We start from the raw sequence: 22,328 nt of genomic DNA, 5'->3' as shown, positions 1-22,328 counted from the left end.
ACAGCTCAGTAACAGAGCACTTGCCTAGCATATGTGAGGCTCTTAAATTCAATCCTCAGCACAACATAAAAATAAAGAAAGAAAATATAGGTATTATGTTCATCTGCAACTAAAAAAATATTTTTAAAAACAGTGGAATTAAATTATAAATCAATAGTAAGAAAATGTGAGGAATTCACAATTGGAAGTGAAATAGCACTTGGGAATAGCCAATGGGAAAAGAAGGGATTATACACAGGAAATTATAAACTAAGATGTATGAAAATAAAAATGAAACACGTGGAATACTGAAAGCAGTGCTCAGAGGAAAATGTATAACTAAAAAATGCCTACATTAAAAAGAAACATTTCAAATCAGTAACATAATCTCATACTTCAAGGAACCAGCAAAGAGAAACTAAGACCAAAGAGAGCTGGATACAGAAAAGACAATATCGGAGTAGAAACTGATGAAATAGAAACCAGAGAAAACAACAGAGAAAAATCAATAAAACCAAAAATTATTTCTTCAAAAAGAAAATATTCACAAACCTTCAGCTAAATTAATGAAGAAAAATGGAAAAGCTTACTATACTAATGTCATAAATTGAAGAGCAGTATTACTACTGAATCTACAGGTTAAAAGAAATATATATATATCAATATTATAAACAAGTATAGGCCAATACTTAGATAATAATTCAAATTTACATGAAATGTACAAATTTCCAGAAAGATACAAGGTACTAATAAATCTGACTCAAGATAAAAGAGAAAACTAAAACAAGTGAAGAGGTCTAATTAGTATAGAAGAACTTACCACAAGAAAAGACCAGGTCAAGAAAGCTTTACTGGAATTCTTCCAATCTTTGAAAGAACTAATAACAATCATCCAAGAACTCTTCCAAAACACAGAAGGAACACTTCATACCCCATTCTATCAGGCCAGTATTACCCTGACACCAAAACCAGACAGAGGTATCACAAGAAAGAAAAACTACACATCTACAAAGTAAACCATATGAATAAAGATGCAAAATACCTGAACACAATAACTAGCAAACACATGGAAAAGATTATATGCCATGACCAAACAGAACTTTCCCAGGAATTTAACGTTAATTTAACATCCAAAAAATAATCAATCAATGCAATAGGACAAAACATAAAAATCATTTCAAGAGGCAGAAAGAAACATTAGAGAAAATTCAATCATCTTTCATGATAAAAGCACTAAAAAAAAATTAGGAATAAAAGGGAACTTCCTCAACCAACTAAAGCACATCTGCCAAAATCCCACTACAGTCTGGGATTTAGCTAAGTGATAGAGCATATGCTTATCCTGGGCTCAATACCCATCACCAAAGGAGGGAGAAGAGAAAGAAGAGGGAGAGGGAGAGGGAGAGAAAGAGAGAAAAGAAAATCCTATAGCAAACATAGTACTTGATGGTAAAAGACAGAATGAATACATCCTAAGATCAGGAGTGAAACAAGGATATCCACTCTTGCCACTTCTCTTTATCTTTGTTTGGAGGTTCTAGTTAAGACAATTAGAAAAGAAAAATTTTTAAATGCATACAGATTAGAAAAGTAAACCTATTTTTATTTTCAAATGACTTAATTTTATATATAGAAAATCCCAAGGAATCTAGAGAAAACAAACAATAACAGAATTAACAAATTTAAAAAATGTTTCAAGATCAATGTGCAAAATTCAAGTATGTTTTTATACAATAAAAATGGTCATTCTGAAATCTAAATCAAGATGTTAATTCCATTTAAAATAGTATCAAAATACAATAAAATACTTGGGTATAAATGTAATAAGGGCAAAAGATAATACTGAAAACTACACAACATTGCTAAAAAAAAACTAACAGATTTAAATAAATGGGGGAAAACATCCCATGTTCTTGGAGTCAAAGACTTAATATCATTAAGATGACAATAATTTATAAATTGATCTATAGAGTCAATGCAAGCCCTATCAAAATTCTAGCAGTCTTTCTACAGAAATTGACAACTAATCCAAAATTTCATAAAAAAATACAAGGAATCCAAAATAGCCAAAATAATCTTGAGAAAAGCTAACAAAGTTAGAGGCCCAGTTTTCTCAATTTCATAATTTGCTAAAAGCTAAAGTAATACAGTATAGTATTGGAATAAGGTTAGACCTCTAGATCAGTGGAACGGAATTAAGAGCCCAGAAATAAACCTACAATCTATAATCAATAGATTTTTGACAAGCATGCTAAGACTATTCAATGGGTTATTTTAATAGCCTTTTCAACAAATGGTGTATGGACAAATAAAAAAATAATAAAGTTGGACCCTGATCTTGTATTGTATATAAATTTTAACTTAAAACTGATCATAACCCTAAATGTAAGAGCTAAAACTACAAAAGTGTTATAATAAAACCTAACAGTAAATTGTCTTAATCTTGGGTTAGGTGTCAGTTTCTTAGATATAACACCAAAATCACAGTGACAAAAATAAATAGAAAAATTGGACTTCACCAAAATTCAAAACTTCTGTACTGTAAACAATACCACCAAGAAAAGAGAATCCAAAATAAGAGAAAATATTTTCAAATCATATATTAGATATGGGATTTGTATCCAGTACATGTAAAGAACTCTAATAACTCAAAGACAAGAAGATAAAAATCACATTTAAAAATAAGGCATCGATTAAATAACAAAAAGACAACAAAGCCATTAAAAATGGACAAAGGATAATAATCTATATTCTTCAAAGAAGACACACAAAAAGCCAATACACACAAAATGATGCTTAGTATCATTAATTATCAGGGAAAGGCAAATCTAAACCATGATGAGATAACACTTCACCTGAGCTAGGCTGGTTGGTTATAATCAAAGAACAGATAACTAAGTACTGGCAAAGATTTTTAAAAAATTGGAACTTTCATAAATTGCTAGCAAGATGTTTGAAAGTGCAGTCACATTGGAAAATAATATGGTAAATCCCCAAAAGGTTAAACAGAATTATCATACAACTAGCTATATATTTAAGAGAAATAAAAATATATGTCCACACAAAAGCTTTTATATGAATGGTTATTACAGCATTTATTCAAAATAATCAAAAAGTGGAAACAACCCATATGGCCATCAAATTATAAACAGATAAACCAAATATAGTACATTAATACAATGAATTATCATGGCAATAAAAAAAAGGCAGTGATACATGCTACAAATGGGATGAACCTTATGAAAACATGGTAAGTAAAAGAAGCTAGGCACAAAAGAACTCATATTGTAAAACTGCTTGTGTATGAAATGCCTGGCATAGGAAAATCCATAAAGACAGAAAGTGTATTAGTGGTTATTTAGAGCTGGGTTTGGGAATTAGAGGAGAATGAGGAGTACCTGCTAATGGGTACAGAAGTGTTTCAAAATTAGATTGTGGTGATGGTTGCAGAACACTGTGAATATAACAAAAACCATTGTATTATACTCTTTAAATAGGTGAATTGTATGATATTCAAATTATACTTCAATAAAAGTGTTAAATGAAAAAGAAGAAAAAAATTATTTCTATGCCACACTGTGCAGTATATAAATAAGACCATATAAGAAAAAATAATTATACATTTAGAAATATTTTATATAAAACATGCTTACCTCCAGTACTGATTTCTACTTCTGTAGAATCTCTTTCTAAACTCCCAGCACTGCTAACAATATTCATCAAATGGATGGCAGTCCAAGCAAAAGGCATGCGATATTTCCCAAGTCTTTGGCAAAACTGATCAGCCTGACTTTTCAGCTTCTCCAATTTTTCCTTATTCTGCAAAAAAGAACTTCAAACATTATTAAGCTTTAAAGAAATCAATTAGATGTTATTTAATACTATAAAAAGGGGTAGGTTAAGAGTTTTAAATTTTCAACAAAGATAAGAAAGGCAATTTATACTTTTCAGAGATCAAGTAACAATGCATTATCTTAACCACTCAACAATCTCAATTCATTCTACAAAGATATCCCCTGAAACAAATATTAAGGTGGCCTGAAAGAGCTAACCAATGGTCTGACTGAAAACCTAACATACTCTTTTCATATAGGATATAGGATAGACAGTATCTTACCTTAGAAATTACGGCTGGAAAGAGATGGAAAGAGAAATAAAGGGATATAAAAAGGAAGAACTGGGAGTAGTGGCACACACCTGAAATCCCAGCAACTTGAAAGGATGAGGCAGGAAACGGCAAGTTTGAGACCAGCTTTAGCAACTTAGCGAGGCCCTGTCTCAAAATTTTAAAAAGTAAATAAAAAGGGCAGGGAATATAGCTCAGTGGGTAAGCACCCCTGGATTAAATTCCCAGTCACCGTGATCCCCAAAAAAGGAAAAAAGGAAGTAGATAACAACAACAAAAATGACATAATAGTGAAATTCTTTAATATACTTTGTATTTACTGTCCCAAATTACAACAGTAATAATGTGAGGGGGAAATGTCATTCTACCTTGGTGGCATCTGCTTCTTTGAAAATCATATATGGTTCTGCACACTCTCCAATGTCTCCTTGCTGTAGGACTTTTTCTAGCTGTAAAAGGGAAAATGTAAAGATTAATTAAGCTTTAAAAAAAAAAAGTCTAAAAAATGCAAGGATGGTTCAATATACAAAAAAAATCAATTCATTAACAAAATGAAGGCAGAAAATATATATGATCATTTCAATTAATATAGAAAAAGCAGATAAAATGCAGATACAGAAAAGTACATAAAAATTAACATCCTTTCCTGATAGAAACATTCAACAAACTAGGAATACAAGGAAAGAACATCAACATAATAAAGGCAGTATATGAAAAACTCACAACTAACATTGTAACCAATGGTGAAAGACTGAAAGTTTTTCCTCTAAACCCAAGAACAAAACAAATATGTCCATGGCTTGCCTGTTCTACTCAACATAATGCTGAAAGTCAAAGCCAGAGCAATTAGTTAAGAAAATGAATAAAAGGTATCTGAACTGGAAAGTAAAAATTAAAATGATCTTTGCAGATGACATGAGCTTTTTTTAATATATTTTTAGTTGTAGATGGGCCTTTATTGTATTTATTTACTTTTACACAGTGCCAAGAATCAAACCCAGTGCCTCACACATGCCAGGCAAGTATGCTACCGCTAAGCCACAGCCCCAGCCCTGACATGATCTTTTATGTACCAAACTCTCACAGATTCCACCTCCCACAAAAAAAAAAAAAAAAAAAAAAAACAATTATCAAAACTAATAAGTAAATTCAACAAATTGCAGGTTACCAAAATGACACATTAACAATGAGGAATTGCAAAAGAAAATTAAGAAAACAATTACATTTATAACAACATTAAAAAGAATAAAATATTTAGGAGTAAACATAAAAAAGAAAGTAAAAAATTTACATAGTTAAATGAAAGTAGACAAAAATAAATGGAAAGACATCCCATGTCCATGCACTGAAAGACTTAATAACATTAGGATGCCAATAATACCCAAAGTAATCTATTATTAATTAAATCTCTATCAAAATTCCAATGAGTTTTTTTGCAGAAATAGAAAAACCCATCTTAATATTCAGAAAGAATCTCAAAAGGATCCGAATCATTAAAAAAAAAAAAAATCCTCAGGTGAAAAATTAAAAAAAAAAAAAAGTTAAAGGTCTCACATTTCCAGATGTGAAAATTTATTGCAAAACTAGAGTAATCAAAACAGTACGGTACTAGAATAAAGACATACAGACAATGAAATAAAATAAAGTTCAGATACAAACTTCATATATATGGTCAAATGATTTTAGATAACAGTGCCAAGACTACTCAAAAGAAAAAAAGATAATTTTTTTCAACAAATATTGTGGAAAGCTGGATATCCAAATGCAAAGAATAAAACAACCCTTACCTTACACCATGATTACCTTACACCAAAATTAAGTCAAAATGCCAAATTATGCTATGTGCATGTACAAATACATCACAATGAATCCCACTGTTATTATGTACCAATATAAAACTAACAACAAAAAAAGAAAATCCACAATGACTTTGTCATATAAGGCAAGTTAGAGAAAAATACCTCAATAAAATGGATATATACATGTCACACTCTATATGAATGGGGAGTGAATGTGCTTTTGAAAACTTAGTGTAATAGAAAATAAAGTGTAATGAATTCAGTAAGTTTTGTCAGTTGCCAGCTACTATATGGCCTCATAAAAGAAACAGTGTGGGAATTTACCCTGACACAGTTATGGGCATTTTGAAGGAAACCTGTTTTTCATAGTAGAAAATGAGTTGATATATTTGTACAATATATTTTCTCAATAACACACTGGGACTTAACAACCCCACCCTTTCACTTACACCTATATAGATAAAACAAATTCTCTTCTACTTAAGGAGTTTCTATCAAGTAGTATAAAAGCAATAACAAAAAATTAAGTCAAATGGATCAAAGACTTAAATCAGACTTAAAACCAGGCCAGGCATGATGGTGCACATCTATAATCCCAGTGGCTTGGAAGGCTAAGGAAGGAGAACTGCAACTTCAAAGCCAGCCTCAGCAACTTACCAAGACCCTGTCTTAAAATAAAAACTTAAAAAAGGCTGGGGGTATAGCTCAGCCCTTAAAAAAATGACTGGATTGAACTCTGGGTTTAATCCCTGGTAGCAAGAAAAAAGGACTTTAAGCCATAAAGTCCCTATAATAAAACATAGGGGGAAACTTCATAACCCTGGACTTGCAAATGATTTCTTAAAATATGACACAAAAAGCACAAACAATACAAGTAGGTAGATAAATTGGACAACACTGAAACTTACAATTATCATATCAAAGGACAAAATAAACAGAACAAAAAGGCAATGTACAAAATGAGAGAAAATATCTGCACAGTGTACATCTGACATGAAGTTAATTTCAACAATATATATATATTAAAAAAAAACTCCTACAATTCAACAACAAAACTTGATTAACCTACAGGCAAAGGACTTGAATAGATATTTTTCCAAAGAATTTACACAAATGGTCAACAAACATATGGAAATATGCTCAACATCACACATTAGAGAGATGCAAATCACAATGAAATTATCATCTCACATCCATCAGGATGGTAGCTAACAACAGAAAATAAGTGTGAGTGAGGATGAGAAGAAAGTGAAACACTTATGCACTATTAGCAGGAATGTAAAATGGTAAAGTCACTATGAAAAAGAGTATGGAGTTTCCTCAAAAAATTAAAAATAGAATTTATATAGTAATTTTATTTCCAGGTACAGATTCAAAAGAATTGTAAAGGCCTCAAACAGATAATTATATATCAATATTCATAAAGGCGTTAGTCACTATAGCTATACAGAAGAAGCAAAGTGTCTATCAAAGTGGAGAATGGATTAGAATGCCATATTTCATATACATTTACAATGAAAAATTATTCAAAAAAGAAGGAAATCCTAACATACATTACAACCTACAGGAACCTTGAAAACATCATGTTAAGAGAAATAAGCCAGTCACAAAAAAGACAAATACTGCATGATTCCACTTATAAGAGGTAGCTAGAGTAGTCAAATTCATAAAAACAGAAAGTAAAATGAGGTTGGCAGGGGCTGGGGAAGAGCATCTAACAGGGAGTCATTTAGTGAGTATAGAGTTTCACTTTTGCACAACAAAAAACTTCTAGAGATGGTTTCACAACAATGTGAAAACAGTTAATACTGACCCACATACTAAAAAATTGTTAACATGATAAATTTTATGTTATGTACAATTTTCCACAATTAAAAATGTTTATAAAAGCAGTCAGTCATGAATTTATTTCCAGTTAATATATCAAAATGCAAAATCCCAATTTAAAAATTACAACTCACAAGTGGCTAATATAATAGTTACTACTTACCATATTGCTCTAAAATGTCTCCCTTTCCCCCAGTAGAATTTTTCAGGTTAAAAAAAATAAAAACTTGTAAATACAATAGCACAGTCTGATTACAGCATATATTAAGAAGGAATTGGAGCAACTAAAATTCTGAAACACTGCTGATGGGACTATACTTTGAACAAACCATGCTAGGAAACTAGCTGTTTTCTAATAAAACTGAAGATATAAATACATGATGTTCAAGTAACATAACAATATTCCCAATAGAAATGCAACATATGTGTACCAAAAATCATGTAGAAGAATAAAAGGAAAAGCTAAATGACAGTGAAAGAAGTCAAAGTACAAGTTATCTGGTGGAAGTACGGGCTACTCACTAGAAAGAAACAAGAGAACCCTCTAGGATGATGACGGTACATAACTTAGGCTCAACAGCGATTATACTGATGAATACATGTGTAAGAATCATCATACTATTTACCTCAAATATGTATACTATTCAGGGCTCAATGTACTTTGTATTTCAATTAAAATTGATAAATATCAAGTTAAATAACTCAAACTCATATTCATTGTTGGTAGAAACATAATTATCAAAGAGACTTTGGAAACTTGTTTGGCAGCATCTACCAAAGCTGATATACAAACGTCCTATGACTCAGCCCTTCTACTCCTAGGAATACACTAATTAGAAATTAGTAAAACTATCTATTTTCATAGACTGAAAATATTCACAGACTCACCAATAGAAGACAAAAACTTAAATGATCCAAAATGACCATCACCAATAAAATGGATACATTGTGATATATATAGACCATAAAATATTACAAAGCAATAAAAATTAATTTTAAAACTGTTGCATACAACAACATGGACTAATCACATTTTGGTCCCATTAATAACAGTCCTCAAGCTTTGGAAAAAGGAGGAAGCAGTAAATAGAATAGGTCACAAGATGGTTCCTGAGATTCTGCCAATGTTTTATTTCTAAACCTGGCTGGCTGGTCACAAAGTGTATTAATTTGGAGATAATTAATTAAGTTATATATTTATAACTTCTATAATTATGTCTTCAAATAATTAATTAATTAGTTATTTAAATAATTAATTAGTTAATTAAATAATTTTAAGTGAACATTATGAAAATTTCCTTACTGTAATCCAAGTTTTTGTTTGTCTATTTGTGGTTTTCTTTCAATATGTTTTATATTTTTTTGTTCATCAAAATGGAAAGTGTACATAAAAAAAGAATCCAAACATAGTGGTGTAACCCCTTCACATATTTGTCAGAAAATAACTGTACTAAAGAAGGAACATAAAAATAAGCAAGGGGCCAATAATTCTGGCTGACCCAAACCTCAATATCCTAGACAGAAACAAACTCCACTAACAGTCCCAATTCTTCACCCTTTTTTCCTTCTTTTGCTATATGACACTGCAGTTTCTCCTTATAATGAGACCAAGTATATATTCCAATTCCTCGAGCTCATGTTGTTATGTGACCTGCTTTTGGTCAATGGAATGTCAGCTGGCCCCATGTAACCAAAGACCTGAAAAGTGCTTATGCAACTGAGTCTGGCCAGAATATCTTGCTAGAAAAGAAGACATCCAAAAAACACCACCAGCCAAATCATCAAACTCTCAGCCAATCTACAGACATTGATGCATGGGTATCACTATAGTGTGATGACTTTAATTCTTTTTAATTCTTTTTTTTTTTTTAATTTTTATTTATTTTTATTTATTTTTTTTTTAATATTTTTTTTTATTGTTGGTTGTTCAAAACATTACATAGTTCTTGATATATCATATTTCACACTTTGATTCAAGTGGGTTATGAACTCCCATTTTTACTCCGTTTACAAATTGCAGAATCACATCAGTTACACTTCCATTGATTTATATATTGCCATACTAGGGTCTGTTGTATTCTGCTGCCTTTCCTATCCGTTACTACCCCCCTCCCCTCCCCTCCCCTCCCCTCTTCTCTCTCTACCCACTCTACTGCAGTTCATATCTCCCCCTTGTATTATTTTTCCCTTTCCCCTCGTTACCTCTTGTATGTAATTTTGTATAACCCTGAGGGTCTCCTTCCATTTCCATGCAATTTCCCTTCTCCCTCCCTTTCCCTCCCACCTCTCGTCCCTGTTTAATGTTAATCTTCTTCTCATGCTCTTCGTCCCTACTCTGTTCTTAGTTACTCTCCTTATATCAAAGAAGACATTTGGCATTTGTTTTTTAGGGATTGGCTGGCTTCACTCAGCATAATCTGCTCTAATGCCATCCATTTCCCTCCAAATTCTATGATTTTGTCATTTCTTAATGCAGAGTAATATTCCATTGTGTATAAATGCCACATTTTTTTTATCCATTCGTCTATTGAAGGGCATCTAGGTTGGTTCCACAGTCTTGCTATTGTAAACTGTGCTGCTATGAACATCGATGTAGCAGTGTCCCTGTAGCATGCTCTATTTAGGTCTTTAGGGAATAGACCGAGAAGGGGAATAGTTGGGTCAAATGGTGGTTCCATTCCCAACTTTCCAAGAAATCTCCATACTGCTTTCCAGATTGGCTGCACCAATTTGCAGTCCCACCAACAATGAACAAGTGTACCCTTTTCCCCACATCCTCGCCAGCACTTGTTGTTGTTTGACTTCCTAATGGCTGCCAATCTTACTGGAGTGAGATGGTATCTTAGGGTGGTTTTGATTTGCATTTCTCTGACTGCTAGGGATGGTGAGCATTTTTTCATGTACTTGTTGATTGATTGTATGTCCTCCTCTGAGAAGTGTCTGTTCATGTCTTTGGCCCATTTGTTGATTGGGTTATTTGTTATCTTGTTGTCTAATTTTTTGAGTTCTTTGTATACTCTGGATATTAGGGCTCTATCTGAAGTGTGAGGAGTAAAGATTTGTTCCCAGGATGTAGGCTCCCTATTTACCTCTCTTGTTGTTTCTTTTGCTGAGAAAAAACTTTTTAGTTTGAGTAAGTCCCATTTGTTGATTCTGGTTATTAACTGTTGTGCTATGGGTGTCCTATTGAGGAATTTGGAGCCCGACCCCACAGTATGTAGATCGTAGCCGACTTTTTCTTCTATCAGACGCCGTGTCTCTGATTTGATATCAAGCTCCTTGATCCATTTTGAGTTAACTTTAGTGCATGGCGAGAGAAAGGGATTCAGTTTCATTTTGTTGCATATGGATTTCCAGTTTTCCCAGCACCATTTGTTGAAGATGCTATCCTTCCTCCATTGCATGCTTTTAGCCCCTTTATCAAATATAAGATAGTTGTAGTTTTGTGGGTTGGTTTCTGTGTCCTCTATTCTGTACCATTGGTCCACCCGCCTGTTTTGGTACCAGTACCATGCTGTTTTTGTTACTATTGCTCTGTAGTATAGTTTGAAGTCTGGTATCGCTATACCGCCTGATTCACCCTTCCTGCTTAGCATTCTTTTTGCTATTCTGGGTCTTTTATTTTTCCATATGAATTTCATGATTACTTTCTCTATTTCTATAAGAAATGCCATTGGGATTTTGATTGGTATTGCATTAAACCTATAGAGAACTTTTGGTAATATTGTCATTTTGATGATGTTAGTTCTGCCTATCCATGAACAGGGTATATTTTTCCATCTTCTAAGATCCTCTTCTATTTCTCTCTTTAGGGTTCTGTAGTTTTCATTGTATAAGTCTTTCACCTCTTTTGTTAGGTTGATTCCTAAGTATTTTATTTTTTGGGGGGATATTGTGAATGGAGTGGTTGTCCTCATTTCCATTTCAGAGGATTTGTCGCTGATATACAGGAATGCCTTTGATTTATGTGTGTTGATTTTATATCCTGCCACTTTACTGAATTCATTTATTAGCTCTAATAGTTTCTTTGTAGACCCTTTTGGGTCTGCTAGGTATAGAATCATGTCATCTGCAAATAGTGATAATTTAAGTTCTTCTTTTCCTATTTTTATGCCTTTAATTTCTTTCGTCTGTCTAATTGCTCTGGCCAGTGATTCGATAACTATGTTGAACAGAAGTGGTGAGAGAGGGCATCCCTGTCTTGTTCCAGATTTTAGAGGGAATGCCTTCAATTTTTCTCCATTCAGAATGATGCTAGCCTGAGGTTTAGCATAGATTGCTTTTACAATGTTGAGGTAAGTTCCTGTTATCCCTAGTTTTTCTAGCGTTTTGAACATAAAGGGATGCTGTACTTTGTCGAATGCTTTTTCTGCATCTATCGAGATGATCATATGGTTCTTATTTTTAAGTCTATTGATGTGGTGAATAACATTAATTGATTTCCGTATATTGAACCAGCCTTGCATCCCAGGGATGAATCCTACTTGATCATGGTGCACAATTTTTTTGATATGTTTTTGAATCCGATTTGCCAAAATTTTATTGAGGATTTTTGCATCTAGGTTCATTAGAGATATTGGTCTGTAGTTTTCTTTCTTTGAAGTGTCTTTGTCTGGTTTAGGAATCAGGGTGATGTTGGCCTCGTAGAAAGAATTTGGAAGTTCTCCCTCTTTTTCTATTTCCTGAAATAGCTTGAAAAGTATTGGTGTTAGTTCCTCTTTAAAGGTTTTGTAAAACTCTGCTGTATACCCATCCGGTCCTGGGCTTTTCTTAGTTGGTAGTCTTTTGATGGTTTCTTCTATTTCCTCAATTGATATTGGTCTGTTTAGGTTGTCTATATCCTCCTGCCTTAATCTGGGCAGATCATATGACTTAAGAAATTTATCGATGCCTTCACTATCTTCTATTTTATTGGAGTATAAGGATTCAAAATAGTTTCTGATTATCTTCTGTATTTCTGAAGTGTCTGTTGTGATATTGCCTTTTTCATCCCGTATGCTAGTAATTTGATTTCTCTCTCTTCTTCTCTTCGTTAGCATGGCTAAGGGTCTGTCGATTTTATTTATTTTTTCAAAGAACCAACTTTTAGTTTTGTCAATCTTTTCAATTGTTTCTTTTGTTTCGATTTCATTAATTTCAGCTCTGATTTTAATAATTTCTTGCCTTCTACTTCTTTTGCTGTTGTTTTGCTCTTCTTTTTCTAGGATTTTGAGATGGAGTATGAGATCATTTATTTGTTGGTTTTTTCTTTTTTTAAGGAATGAACTCCAAGCAATGAATTTTCCTCTTAGAACTGCTTTTAATGTGTCCCATAGATTCCGATATGTTGTGTCTGTGCTTTCATTTATCTCTAAGAATTTTTTAATTTCCTCCTTGATGTCTTCTATAACCCATTGATCATTTAGTAACCAATTGTTCATTCTCCAAGTGATGCATGTTTTTTCCTTCCTTCTTTTATCGTTGATTTTCATTTCATTCCATTATGATCAGATAAGATGCATGGTATTATCTCCACTCCTTTATATTGTCTAAGAGTTGCCCTGTGACATAATATATGATCTATTTTTGAGAAGGATCCATGTGCTGCTGAGAAAAAAGTGTAACTGCTTGATGTTGGGTGGTATATTCTATATATATCAATTAAGTCTAGGTTATTAATTGTGTTATTGAGTTCTATAGTTTCCTTATTCAACTTTTGTTTGGAAGATCTGTCTAGTGGTGAGAGAGGTGTGTTGAAGTCTCCCATGATTATTGTATGTTGGTCTATTAGACTCTTAAACTTAAGAAGAGTTTGTTTGATGAACATAGCTGCACCATTGTTTGGGGCATATATATTTATGATAGTTATGTCTTGTTGGTGTATGGTTCCCTTGAGCAGTATGTAGTGTCCCTCTTTATCCCTTTTGATTAACTTTGGCTTGAAATCTATTTTATTTGATATGAGTATGGACACTCCTGCTTGTTTCCTAAGTCCATATGAGTGATATGATTTTTCCCAACCTTTCACCTTCAGTCTATGTATGTCTTTTCCTATCAAATGCGTCTCCTGTAGGCAGCATATTGTTGGGTCTTGTTTTGTGATCCATTCTACTAGTCTGTGTCTCTTGATTGGTGAGTTTAAGCCATTAACATTTAGGGTTATTATTGAGATATGGGTTGTTCTTCCAGCCATAATTGTTTATTTATGTTACTAAACATGGTTTGTTTTCCTTTTTTGATTATTTTCCCCCCCTTTACTGTCCTACCTCCCACTGTTGGTATTCATTGTTATTTTCCATTTCCTCTTCCTGTAATGTTTTGCCGAGGATGTTTTGAAGACATGGTTTTCTAGCTGCAAATTCTTTTAACTTTTGTTTATCGTGGAAGGTTTTAATTTCATCTTCCATCCTGAAGTTTAATTTCGCTGGATACATGATTTTTGGTTGGAACCCATTTTCTTTCAGTTTTTGAAATATGTGATTCCAGGATCTTCTAGCTTTCAGAGTCTGTGTTGAAAGATCAGCTGTTATCCTGATTGGTTTACCCCTAAATGTAATCTGCTTCCTTTCTCTTGTAGCTTTTAAAATTCTCTCCTTATTCTGTATGTTGGGCATCTTCATTATAATGTGTCTAGGTGTGGATCTCTTATGATTTTGCACATTCGGCGTCCTGTATGCTTCTAGGATTTGGGATTCTGTCTCATTCTTCAAGTCTGGGAAGTTTTCTCGTATTATTTCATTGAATAGGTGGTTCATTCCTTTGGTTTGGACCTCTATACCTTCCTGTATCCCAATGACTCTTAAGTTTGGTCTCTTTATATTATCCCATATTTCTTGGATGTTCTGCTCATGGTTTCTTAACAGTTTTGCTGAGCTATCTATGTTCTTTTCAAGTTGAAATACTTTGTCTTCATTGTCTGATGTTCTATCTTCTAAGTGTTCTACTCTGCTGGTAGTATTCTCAATTGAGTTTTTAAGTTGGTTTATTGCTTCCTGCATTTCTAGGATTTCTGTTTGTTTGTTTTTTATTACCTCTATCTCCCTGTATAGTTGATCTTTTGCTTCTTGGATTTGTTTATGTAATACATTGTCGAAGTGGTCGAAATGATCTTTCATTGTCTGATTTTGCTGTCTAATGTCTTCCTTGAGACTCCAGATCATTTGCAGCATGTATATCCTGAATTCTTTATCTGACATTCCATCTGCTGCAGCTATAACCTCTTCTAAAGTTGAGTTGACCTGCATTGCTTGTGGTCCTTTCTTTCCTTGTCTTTTCATATTGCTCGTGTTTCTTTCTGCTTAGTGAAACTATTGTGTTTTTGAAATTTTTCCCCCTATATATTTATATTGCTCTTGTATAGTTGAAAAGTCTCCCTTGCAGGGGCGGGCGGCAGCTCTGCTCCTCCTCCAATTGGGGTGATTTGTCTACCATGCTGGTGGGCCGCTGGGACTGTTCTGCCGGTCGGTCGCAGGTCTGCCTACCTTGGAGGCGCGGGCAGCGGCTCTGCTCTGCCCTTCCTCCTATTGGTGTGACGTGTCTACCACGTCACCACGTCCGTGAACCCCTGGGCCTGTTCCACCAGTTAGTCGCGGATCTGACTACCTTGCAGGCGTGGGCGGCGGCTCTGCTCTGCCCCTTCTCCAATTGGGTTGTCGTGACTACCACCCCGGCAGGTCGCTGTGCCTGTTCTGGGCGCGGGCTGCGGCTCTGCTCTGCCCCTACTCCAAATGGAGTGATGTGACTGCCACGCTGGCGGGCCGCTGGGCCTGATCCAGGCTCGGGGAGCGGCTCTGCTCTGCCCCTCCCCCAAGTGGTGTGACGTGTCTACCACGCCGGCAGGCCGCTGGGGCTGTTCTGCCAGACTGTCACAGGCCTGCCTACCTTGCGGACGCGGGTGGAGGATCTGCTTTCCCCCTACTCCAATTGGGGATTCTTGACAACCACGCCGGCGGGTCGCTGGGCCTATTCCGGGCTCTGGCAGCGGCTCTGTTCGGCCCCTGCTAGAGCCGGAGCGATGCGACACCACGCCGGCAGGTCTCTGGACCTGCTCCGGGCGCAGGCGGCGGCTCTGTTCGGCCCCCGCTCTAGCCGGAGCGACGCGACACCACGCTGGCGGGTCGCTGGGCCTGTTCCGGGCTCTGGCGGCGGCTCTGTTCGGCCCCCGCTCTAGCCGGAGCGACGAGACACCACGCCGGCGGGTCGCTGGACCTGTTCCGGGCACAGGCGGCGGCTCTGATCGGCCCCCGCTCCAGCCGGAGCGACGTGACACCACGCCGGCGGGTCGCTGGGTCTGCTCCGGGCCCCGGCGGCGGCTCTGTTTGGCCCCTGCTCTAGCCAGAGTGACGCGACACCACGCCGGCGGGTCGCTGTGCCTGTTCCGGGCTCTGGCGGCGGCTCTGTTCGGCCCCTGCTCTAGCCGGAGCGACGCGACACCACGCCGGCGGGTCGCTGTGCCTGTTCCGGGCTCTGGCGGCGGCTCTGTTCGGCCCCTGCTCTAGCCGGAGCGACGCGACACCACGCCGGCGGGTCGCTGTGCCTGTTCCGGGCTCTGGCGGCGGCTCTGTTCGGCCCCTGCTCTAGCCGGAGCGACGCGACACCACGCCGGCGGGTCGCTGTGCCTGTTCCGGGCTCTGGCGGCGGCTCTGTTCGGCCCCTGCTCTAGCCGGGGCGACGCGACACCACACCGGCAGGTCGCTAGGCCTGTTCCGGGCTCTGGCGGCAGCTCTGCTCCGCCCCTCTGGCCTTCACAGTATTCAGCAGGACCCGGACCGAGAGACAGTTTCCGCGGGTTCTTTATCCCTGGGCCAGAGCAGTTCCGGGAGCCAGAATTCGGCCTCTCCGGACTTGGTGCATGCTCCGACAGGAGCAGGCTCCAAGAAGCAGTTTCCGCGGGTTCTATAGCCCTGGGCCAGAGCAGCTCCGGTAGCCGGAGCTCCGCCGCTCCGGGCTCGGTGCGTGTTCTGATAGGAGCAGGCTCCAAGAAGCAGTTTCCGCGTGTTATTTAGCACTAAGTCTGAGCAATTTGTCTGCGAGACGCAGACAATTATCAGCCTGAAATTACCTGTTCTATAGCTGAAAGAGCTGCAATCAGTCAAAAACAAGGATGGTGACGTCAGCTCTCCAAGATGGTGGCCGCTGGCTTCCTCCGTGGTCTGACCGGTGTGGAGAACCGAACTGGACCGTTTCCTTCCCCGTCTCCAACCCAGAATTCAGCTCCGAGCTCAGCAAATGCCTAGCTGGCAGGAGCCCGCAGAATCAGCATCGCTGTATCTCTGCGCCACCAGCCCGTCGTTTCCCAGTGCGCTCCGCAGACTCCAGCCGCAGGGCGATCTGCCGAACAATAAGCGCTCCGTACGGACAAATCGCTCGCTTTTGAGCCCCTGAAGCTGATCCTCGTGCGATGAAAATCCTTCCACTAGGTTTTGGAGCACCCCAATTTTGCTGGAAATTCCTAACCAGATAGCTTTTAGCCGTTCTAACTCATCATTTTCCCTCACAGTGACGCAGTACTCGGAGTTACTGCACTCCCTTCGCGGCCATCTTCCCTTTCTCCCTCTCTTTTTAATTCTTTCCACCTGGAAAAAGTACAGCCTAGCTGACCAGCAGACAACTCAGATCCGTGAACTGTACAAATGTTTATTGTGGTACCCACTGGAGCACTGTCTCTTTGTTCTTGTACAGCAGTAACCATCCAATACAAATGCCAGGGTAATATTTCTCTCACGAAACAAAAAACACCCTGATGAGTCATAAATGAAAAAGAAAATCTCCTAAATACATTTCCTTTAAAATTTAAATAATAATTTCACTTGGTGTTTTTTTTTCCTGCAATTAGAGAAAAATCTTTAGACACACAAGATTATACTCTATATTTGTACCATACTGATTTTTCATTAATATTATTTCATTATACATTTCTGTAACATTAAAAGTTCTTCAAAATTGTGGTTTTATTGGACATAGTATTCATCACATGAATGTACAATGATTTAAGTCCTTATTTCCTTATATTGCACATTTACATACAATTTTTTTATTCTTATTCCTATGTAAACCATTCATTCCTATGACAACAAATCTTGTCACTAATCTCATTTTTCAGCAACCAATATTTCAACCACTATCTATCTCTATATTACCAGCTAACTTTTAGCATGTAAAATAACTATATATATTATATTTTTTATATAATATAAATTTTTACTTGCAGTACTGTTCATTTAACTAAAATTTATTTTAACCTGAATTCATAGGAATATACCCACAAATTAGGACATTATTCCTGTGGGTAAAAAGAATTCATTTCAAGAAAATCCATTTCATAACCTTATTATAAAATTCATTACCTTTTTATGATAATTTTATATAAATAAAGATAAAGTGATTAAGGAATATATTTTAGGCTACTCTCAAGTCAAGGTCAAGTTAAAGTAAATTATTCTTTAAGTTACACAAAGCTAAGTAGCTTAGTAACTTCAGAATTTGTAACTCTTTTTCTTAATCAGCTGACACTCAAATCATAATGCTCCTTGACATGATTTAGCTTTCAATATTAATATGATTTAGAAACTGACAAAACTATAGTATGGCTCTTGTGATGGTTAATTTTATGTGCCAATTTGGCTAAGGTATGATGCTCAGTTGTTTGGTCAAACACAATCTAAATGTTGCCATGAAGGCTTTTTTAAAGAAGCTGATTAACATTTAAAAAAGGAGACTGAAAATAAAGCAGTTTATTGTGTGGGTAGTCTCATCTAAGCAGTTGAAGGGCTTGAAAGCAAAGAGAGTTTTCCCAAATAAGAAATTCTCTTTAAAACTGGAAACCCTGCCTGAGTTTCTAGTATGCTTTCCTGTGGACTTTGGACTCAAGACTATAAAATCAAATCTACTACATTTTGCCTCTCTTTTCACAGTTTTAATTGGTGCATTATAGTTGTACATAATGACAGCATTTGTTACTATGTATTCATACATGCACACAACATAACAATATAATTTAGCCAATATGTCTCCAACACTCTTCACCCACCTCACCCACTGATCCCTTTCCTCTTCTAATCGCCCTTTGATTTTCACTAGAACTGAGCCCACCACCGACACACACACACACACACACACACACACACACACACACACACATACACACACACACACTTTTTCTTTCCTTTTTTCCTCCCTACAACCCCTGACCTTCTGAGTTTGGCTTATTTCACTTAACAGAATGGTCTCAGGTTGCATCCATTTTCCTGAAAATGACATAATTTCATTCTTCTTTATGGCTGAATAAAACTCCAGTGTGTATATACACACCACATTTTCTTTATCCATGCATTCACTGATGGACACCTAGGCTGGTTCCATAGTTTGGCTATTGTGAATTGTGATGCTATAAACATGGGTATGAGGGATGGGTTGTGGCTTAGCAGTACAGTGCTCTCTAGCATGTGTGAGGCACTGGATTTGATCCTAGGCACCATATAAAAATAAATAAATTAAACAAAGGTATTGTGTCCAACTACAACTGGAAAAAAATTTTTTTTTAAAATACATGGGTATGCGTGGGTATCACTATAATTTGATGACTTTAATTCTTTTTCCCCCTTTCTGTTGATTCTTTTTAGTTATATACATTGGGATTCATTTTGACATAATTATAAGGGTATAGAATATAATTTTGTCTAATTCAGTCCCCAGTATTTCCCTTTTCCCTCCCTAATGATTTTAATTCTTTAGGATAAATACCAAGGAGTGGCATAGCTGGGTCATATGGTGGTTCCATGACTAATCTTTTAAGTAACCTCCACATGGATTCCCATAGTGATTATACTAATTTACAATCCCACCAATAGTGTAGTAATGTTTCTTTATCTCCACATCTTCTCCAACATTTATTAGTGTTTGGATTTTTTTTTTTGGGGGGGGGGGGGGGTGGGCGGCGGACGGGAAGTACCAGGGACTGAACCCAGGAGCACTTAATCACTGAGTCCCATTCCCAGTCCTTTTATTTTATTTTTTATTTTGAGACAGGGTCTCACTAGGTCACTTACAGTCTTGCTAAATTCCTGAGGCTGGCTTCAAACCCATGATCCTCCTGCCTCAGCCTCCAGAGTTGCTGAGATTATAGACGTAAACCACTGCATCCAGCTATTGTTTGGATTCTTGATGACTATCATTCTGAATTGCAAAAGATGAAATCTCAGTGTAGTTTTGATTTGCATTTCCTTAATTGCTAATGATGTTGAACATTTCCTCATATATTTATTGGATTATTTTATTTTTGATATAAAATTTTTGACATTTTTATATATTCTGGATATCAATCCTCTGTCAGAAGAGTAGTTAGCTAAGATTTTCTCCCATTCTATAGTTTCTCTCTTCATATTCCTAATTGTTTCCTTTGCTACACAGAAGCTTTTTAATTTGATAGCAACCCATTTATAAATTCTTGACATTAATTCCTGAGATTTAAGGGGTCCTACTGAGAAAGATAATGCCTGTGCCTATATGCTGTAGTGTTGGCCCTAGTTTTGTTTTGTTTTTTCTAGAAATTGCATAGTTTCTGGCTTATTTCCTAGGTCTTTGATGCATTTTGAGTTGAAAATCAACTCAACTTTTACCAGAATTTTCAGTTTGCCCACCTGCCATATTAATCACAATCTTATCAACTCCCATGATGGTATGAGACAATTCCTTAAAATGTATCCAGTTCCATTTGTCAGAGAACCCTAATAGAGGTCTCCATTCAAGAAAATCTAGATAAACCAAGCACAGTGGCCCATGCCTGTAATTCCAGCGGCTCAGCAGACTGAGGCAAGAGGATCACTAGTTCAAAGCCAGTCTCATCAAATTAGAGAGGCCCTAAGCAACTCAGCAAGACCCTGTCTCTAAATAAAATTTTTAAAACAACTGGGATGTGACTCAGTGGGGTTCAATGTTTGGTATCAAAAAAAAGAAGAGAAAGATAGCACCTATAGTGTATATCCACACTGTGTTACAGAATATCAAAAGGTAAAAGAACTAATAAGTAAAAGTCAAATCTCTGCCCTTAAAGAGTTAGCAATATTGATAAAAAGAAAATTATACAAACATTATATAATAAACAAATATATTTAACATTATTCTTACCTTTATTACAAGAAAAACATCTTGGGAGGGATAAGTTATAGAAAAAATAGCTGATCGTGCCAGAGTGGTGATGGCAGCAGGTGGTACATGCGGACGTAACAATCCTTTCATCTGCTCAGAATTAAGGTCAAAATAAAAGTTTTCTGAAATCTAAAAAATATATTCACGTATTAAAATTTAAAATCTGTATGTTTTTTAAAAACTCACAATAATCATACATATTGAGTTTTAAAATATTTCAGACATTAATCAGGACATTATACTCTAACTTGCAGTTTATCTTATGTTATTGAGACCAATCTTTACATTAAATCAAAGCAAAAGAAATGGAAAATTTTTGGAAAATAGAATAAATATTTTAAAAATTCTATAATTCCAAAGAATCCTACAAACTCTTTGGATTAAAAATATAACCTCTAATAAAACATCCAAGGAAATTATCACTGAGAGGAATGACTTCAAACTGGGTTTTTAAAAACAACATGAAGAATGTATCAGCAGTTTTGATTGAGATACAAGTTACTGGAGCAGAGTTCTGCTTAAAAAATCATTATGTCATATGTTCACAGAAGAAGTCAGAGCCTCAGCTCTTAAGATTTCTACTACATAATATGCTTATAATACTAAATTAGGAAATGCTGCTGAGCGTGGTGTGCATGCTTGTAATCTCAGTTGCTTGGATGGCTAAGGCAGGAAGATGGCAAGATTGAGGCCAGTCTGAAGAATTAGTGAGACCCAGGCTGACGCTGGAGTTCAATCCTTAGCACCACATAAAAATAAACAAATAAAATAAAGGTATTCTGCCCATGTACAACTACAAAAAAAATTTTTTTAAAGAAAATATTTAAGTAGTCTTGATAAGTTTCTATTCCCTTTTTCAAAAGACACATGTTAATAATTTTTTAAAACTTACTTTATTCACCTTCTAAAAAAACTTAAAAATAGGTTTTTGAAACCTATGATTATGGCTACAGTCAAATTTATATAATCTTACCTTTTTCTTTTCCTTGACATCATATAAAGCCAAACTTGCAAAAATGGGTTCAATTTCAATTTCAAATCTTCATGAAGAAAAAGGATAAAATAACTTTAAAACACATACAGGAGACATAGCTACAGAGAAATTTTGATTCCAAAACTAAATTACCTTAATACATTGCACATTACTATATTTCTACCTATGCCTACACTATACCTTCTTCCTAAAATATACTTTTCCATACTTGTCTTTCACAGCCTAAATCAATCATTACTTACTCTATGTAATTCTCCTTAATATCTCAAACTTCCTAAAAGCCTCATGGTATGTTATGTCCATTTTGTGTCAATAATCACTTTCTAACCTGTAATTTGGTTTACATACAAACATATAAATTAAAATATAAGTATATATGTTCAGTTTTCAAAAGATTTAAAACTAAACACCTAATGTTTCTCTTTCAGGTTATGAATCATGTATTGAATACAAAACACTTTAAAAATACTTAAAAACA

At 36.0% G+C, this 22,328-nt stretch overlaps 1 protein-coding gene across 5 annotated transcripts in view; it reads right to left on the bottom strand.

Moving 5' to 3' along the window:
• The window catches only part of Dock7 (dedicator of cytokinesis 7), a 210,206-nt gene that overhangs the window by 161,728 nt on the left and 26,150 nt on the right, over window positions 1-22,328 (bottom strand). For all 5 annotated transcript variants that reach the window (XM_076860266.1, XM_076860262.1, XM_076860263.1 and 2 more), the window contains exons 8-11: window positions 21,830-21,896; window positions 20,836-20,985; window positions 4,474-4,554; window positions 3,633-3,798 (exon numbers count right to left, since the gene is read on the bottom strand). In XM_076860266.1, the coding sequence (XP_076716381.1) occupies window positions 3,633-3,798; window positions 4,474-4,554; window positions 20,836-20,985; window positions 21,830-21,896 (464 nt within the window). The remainder of the gene's footprint in view (window positions 1-3,632; window positions 3,799-4,473; window positions 4,555-20,835; window positions 20,986-21,829; window positions 21,897-22,328) is intronic.

This window comes from Callospermophilus lateralis, chromosome 7, assembly GCF_048772815.1.
Source record: "Callospermophilus lateralis isolate mCalLat2 chromosome 7, mCalLat2.hap1, whole genome shotgun sequence".
NCBI classification, from domain to species: domain Eukaryota; kingdom Metazoa; phylum Chordata; class Mammalia; order Rodentia; family Sciuridae; genus Callospermophilus; species Callospermophilus lateralis.
This window is presented reverse-complemented; position numbering and strand designations above follow the sequence as displayed.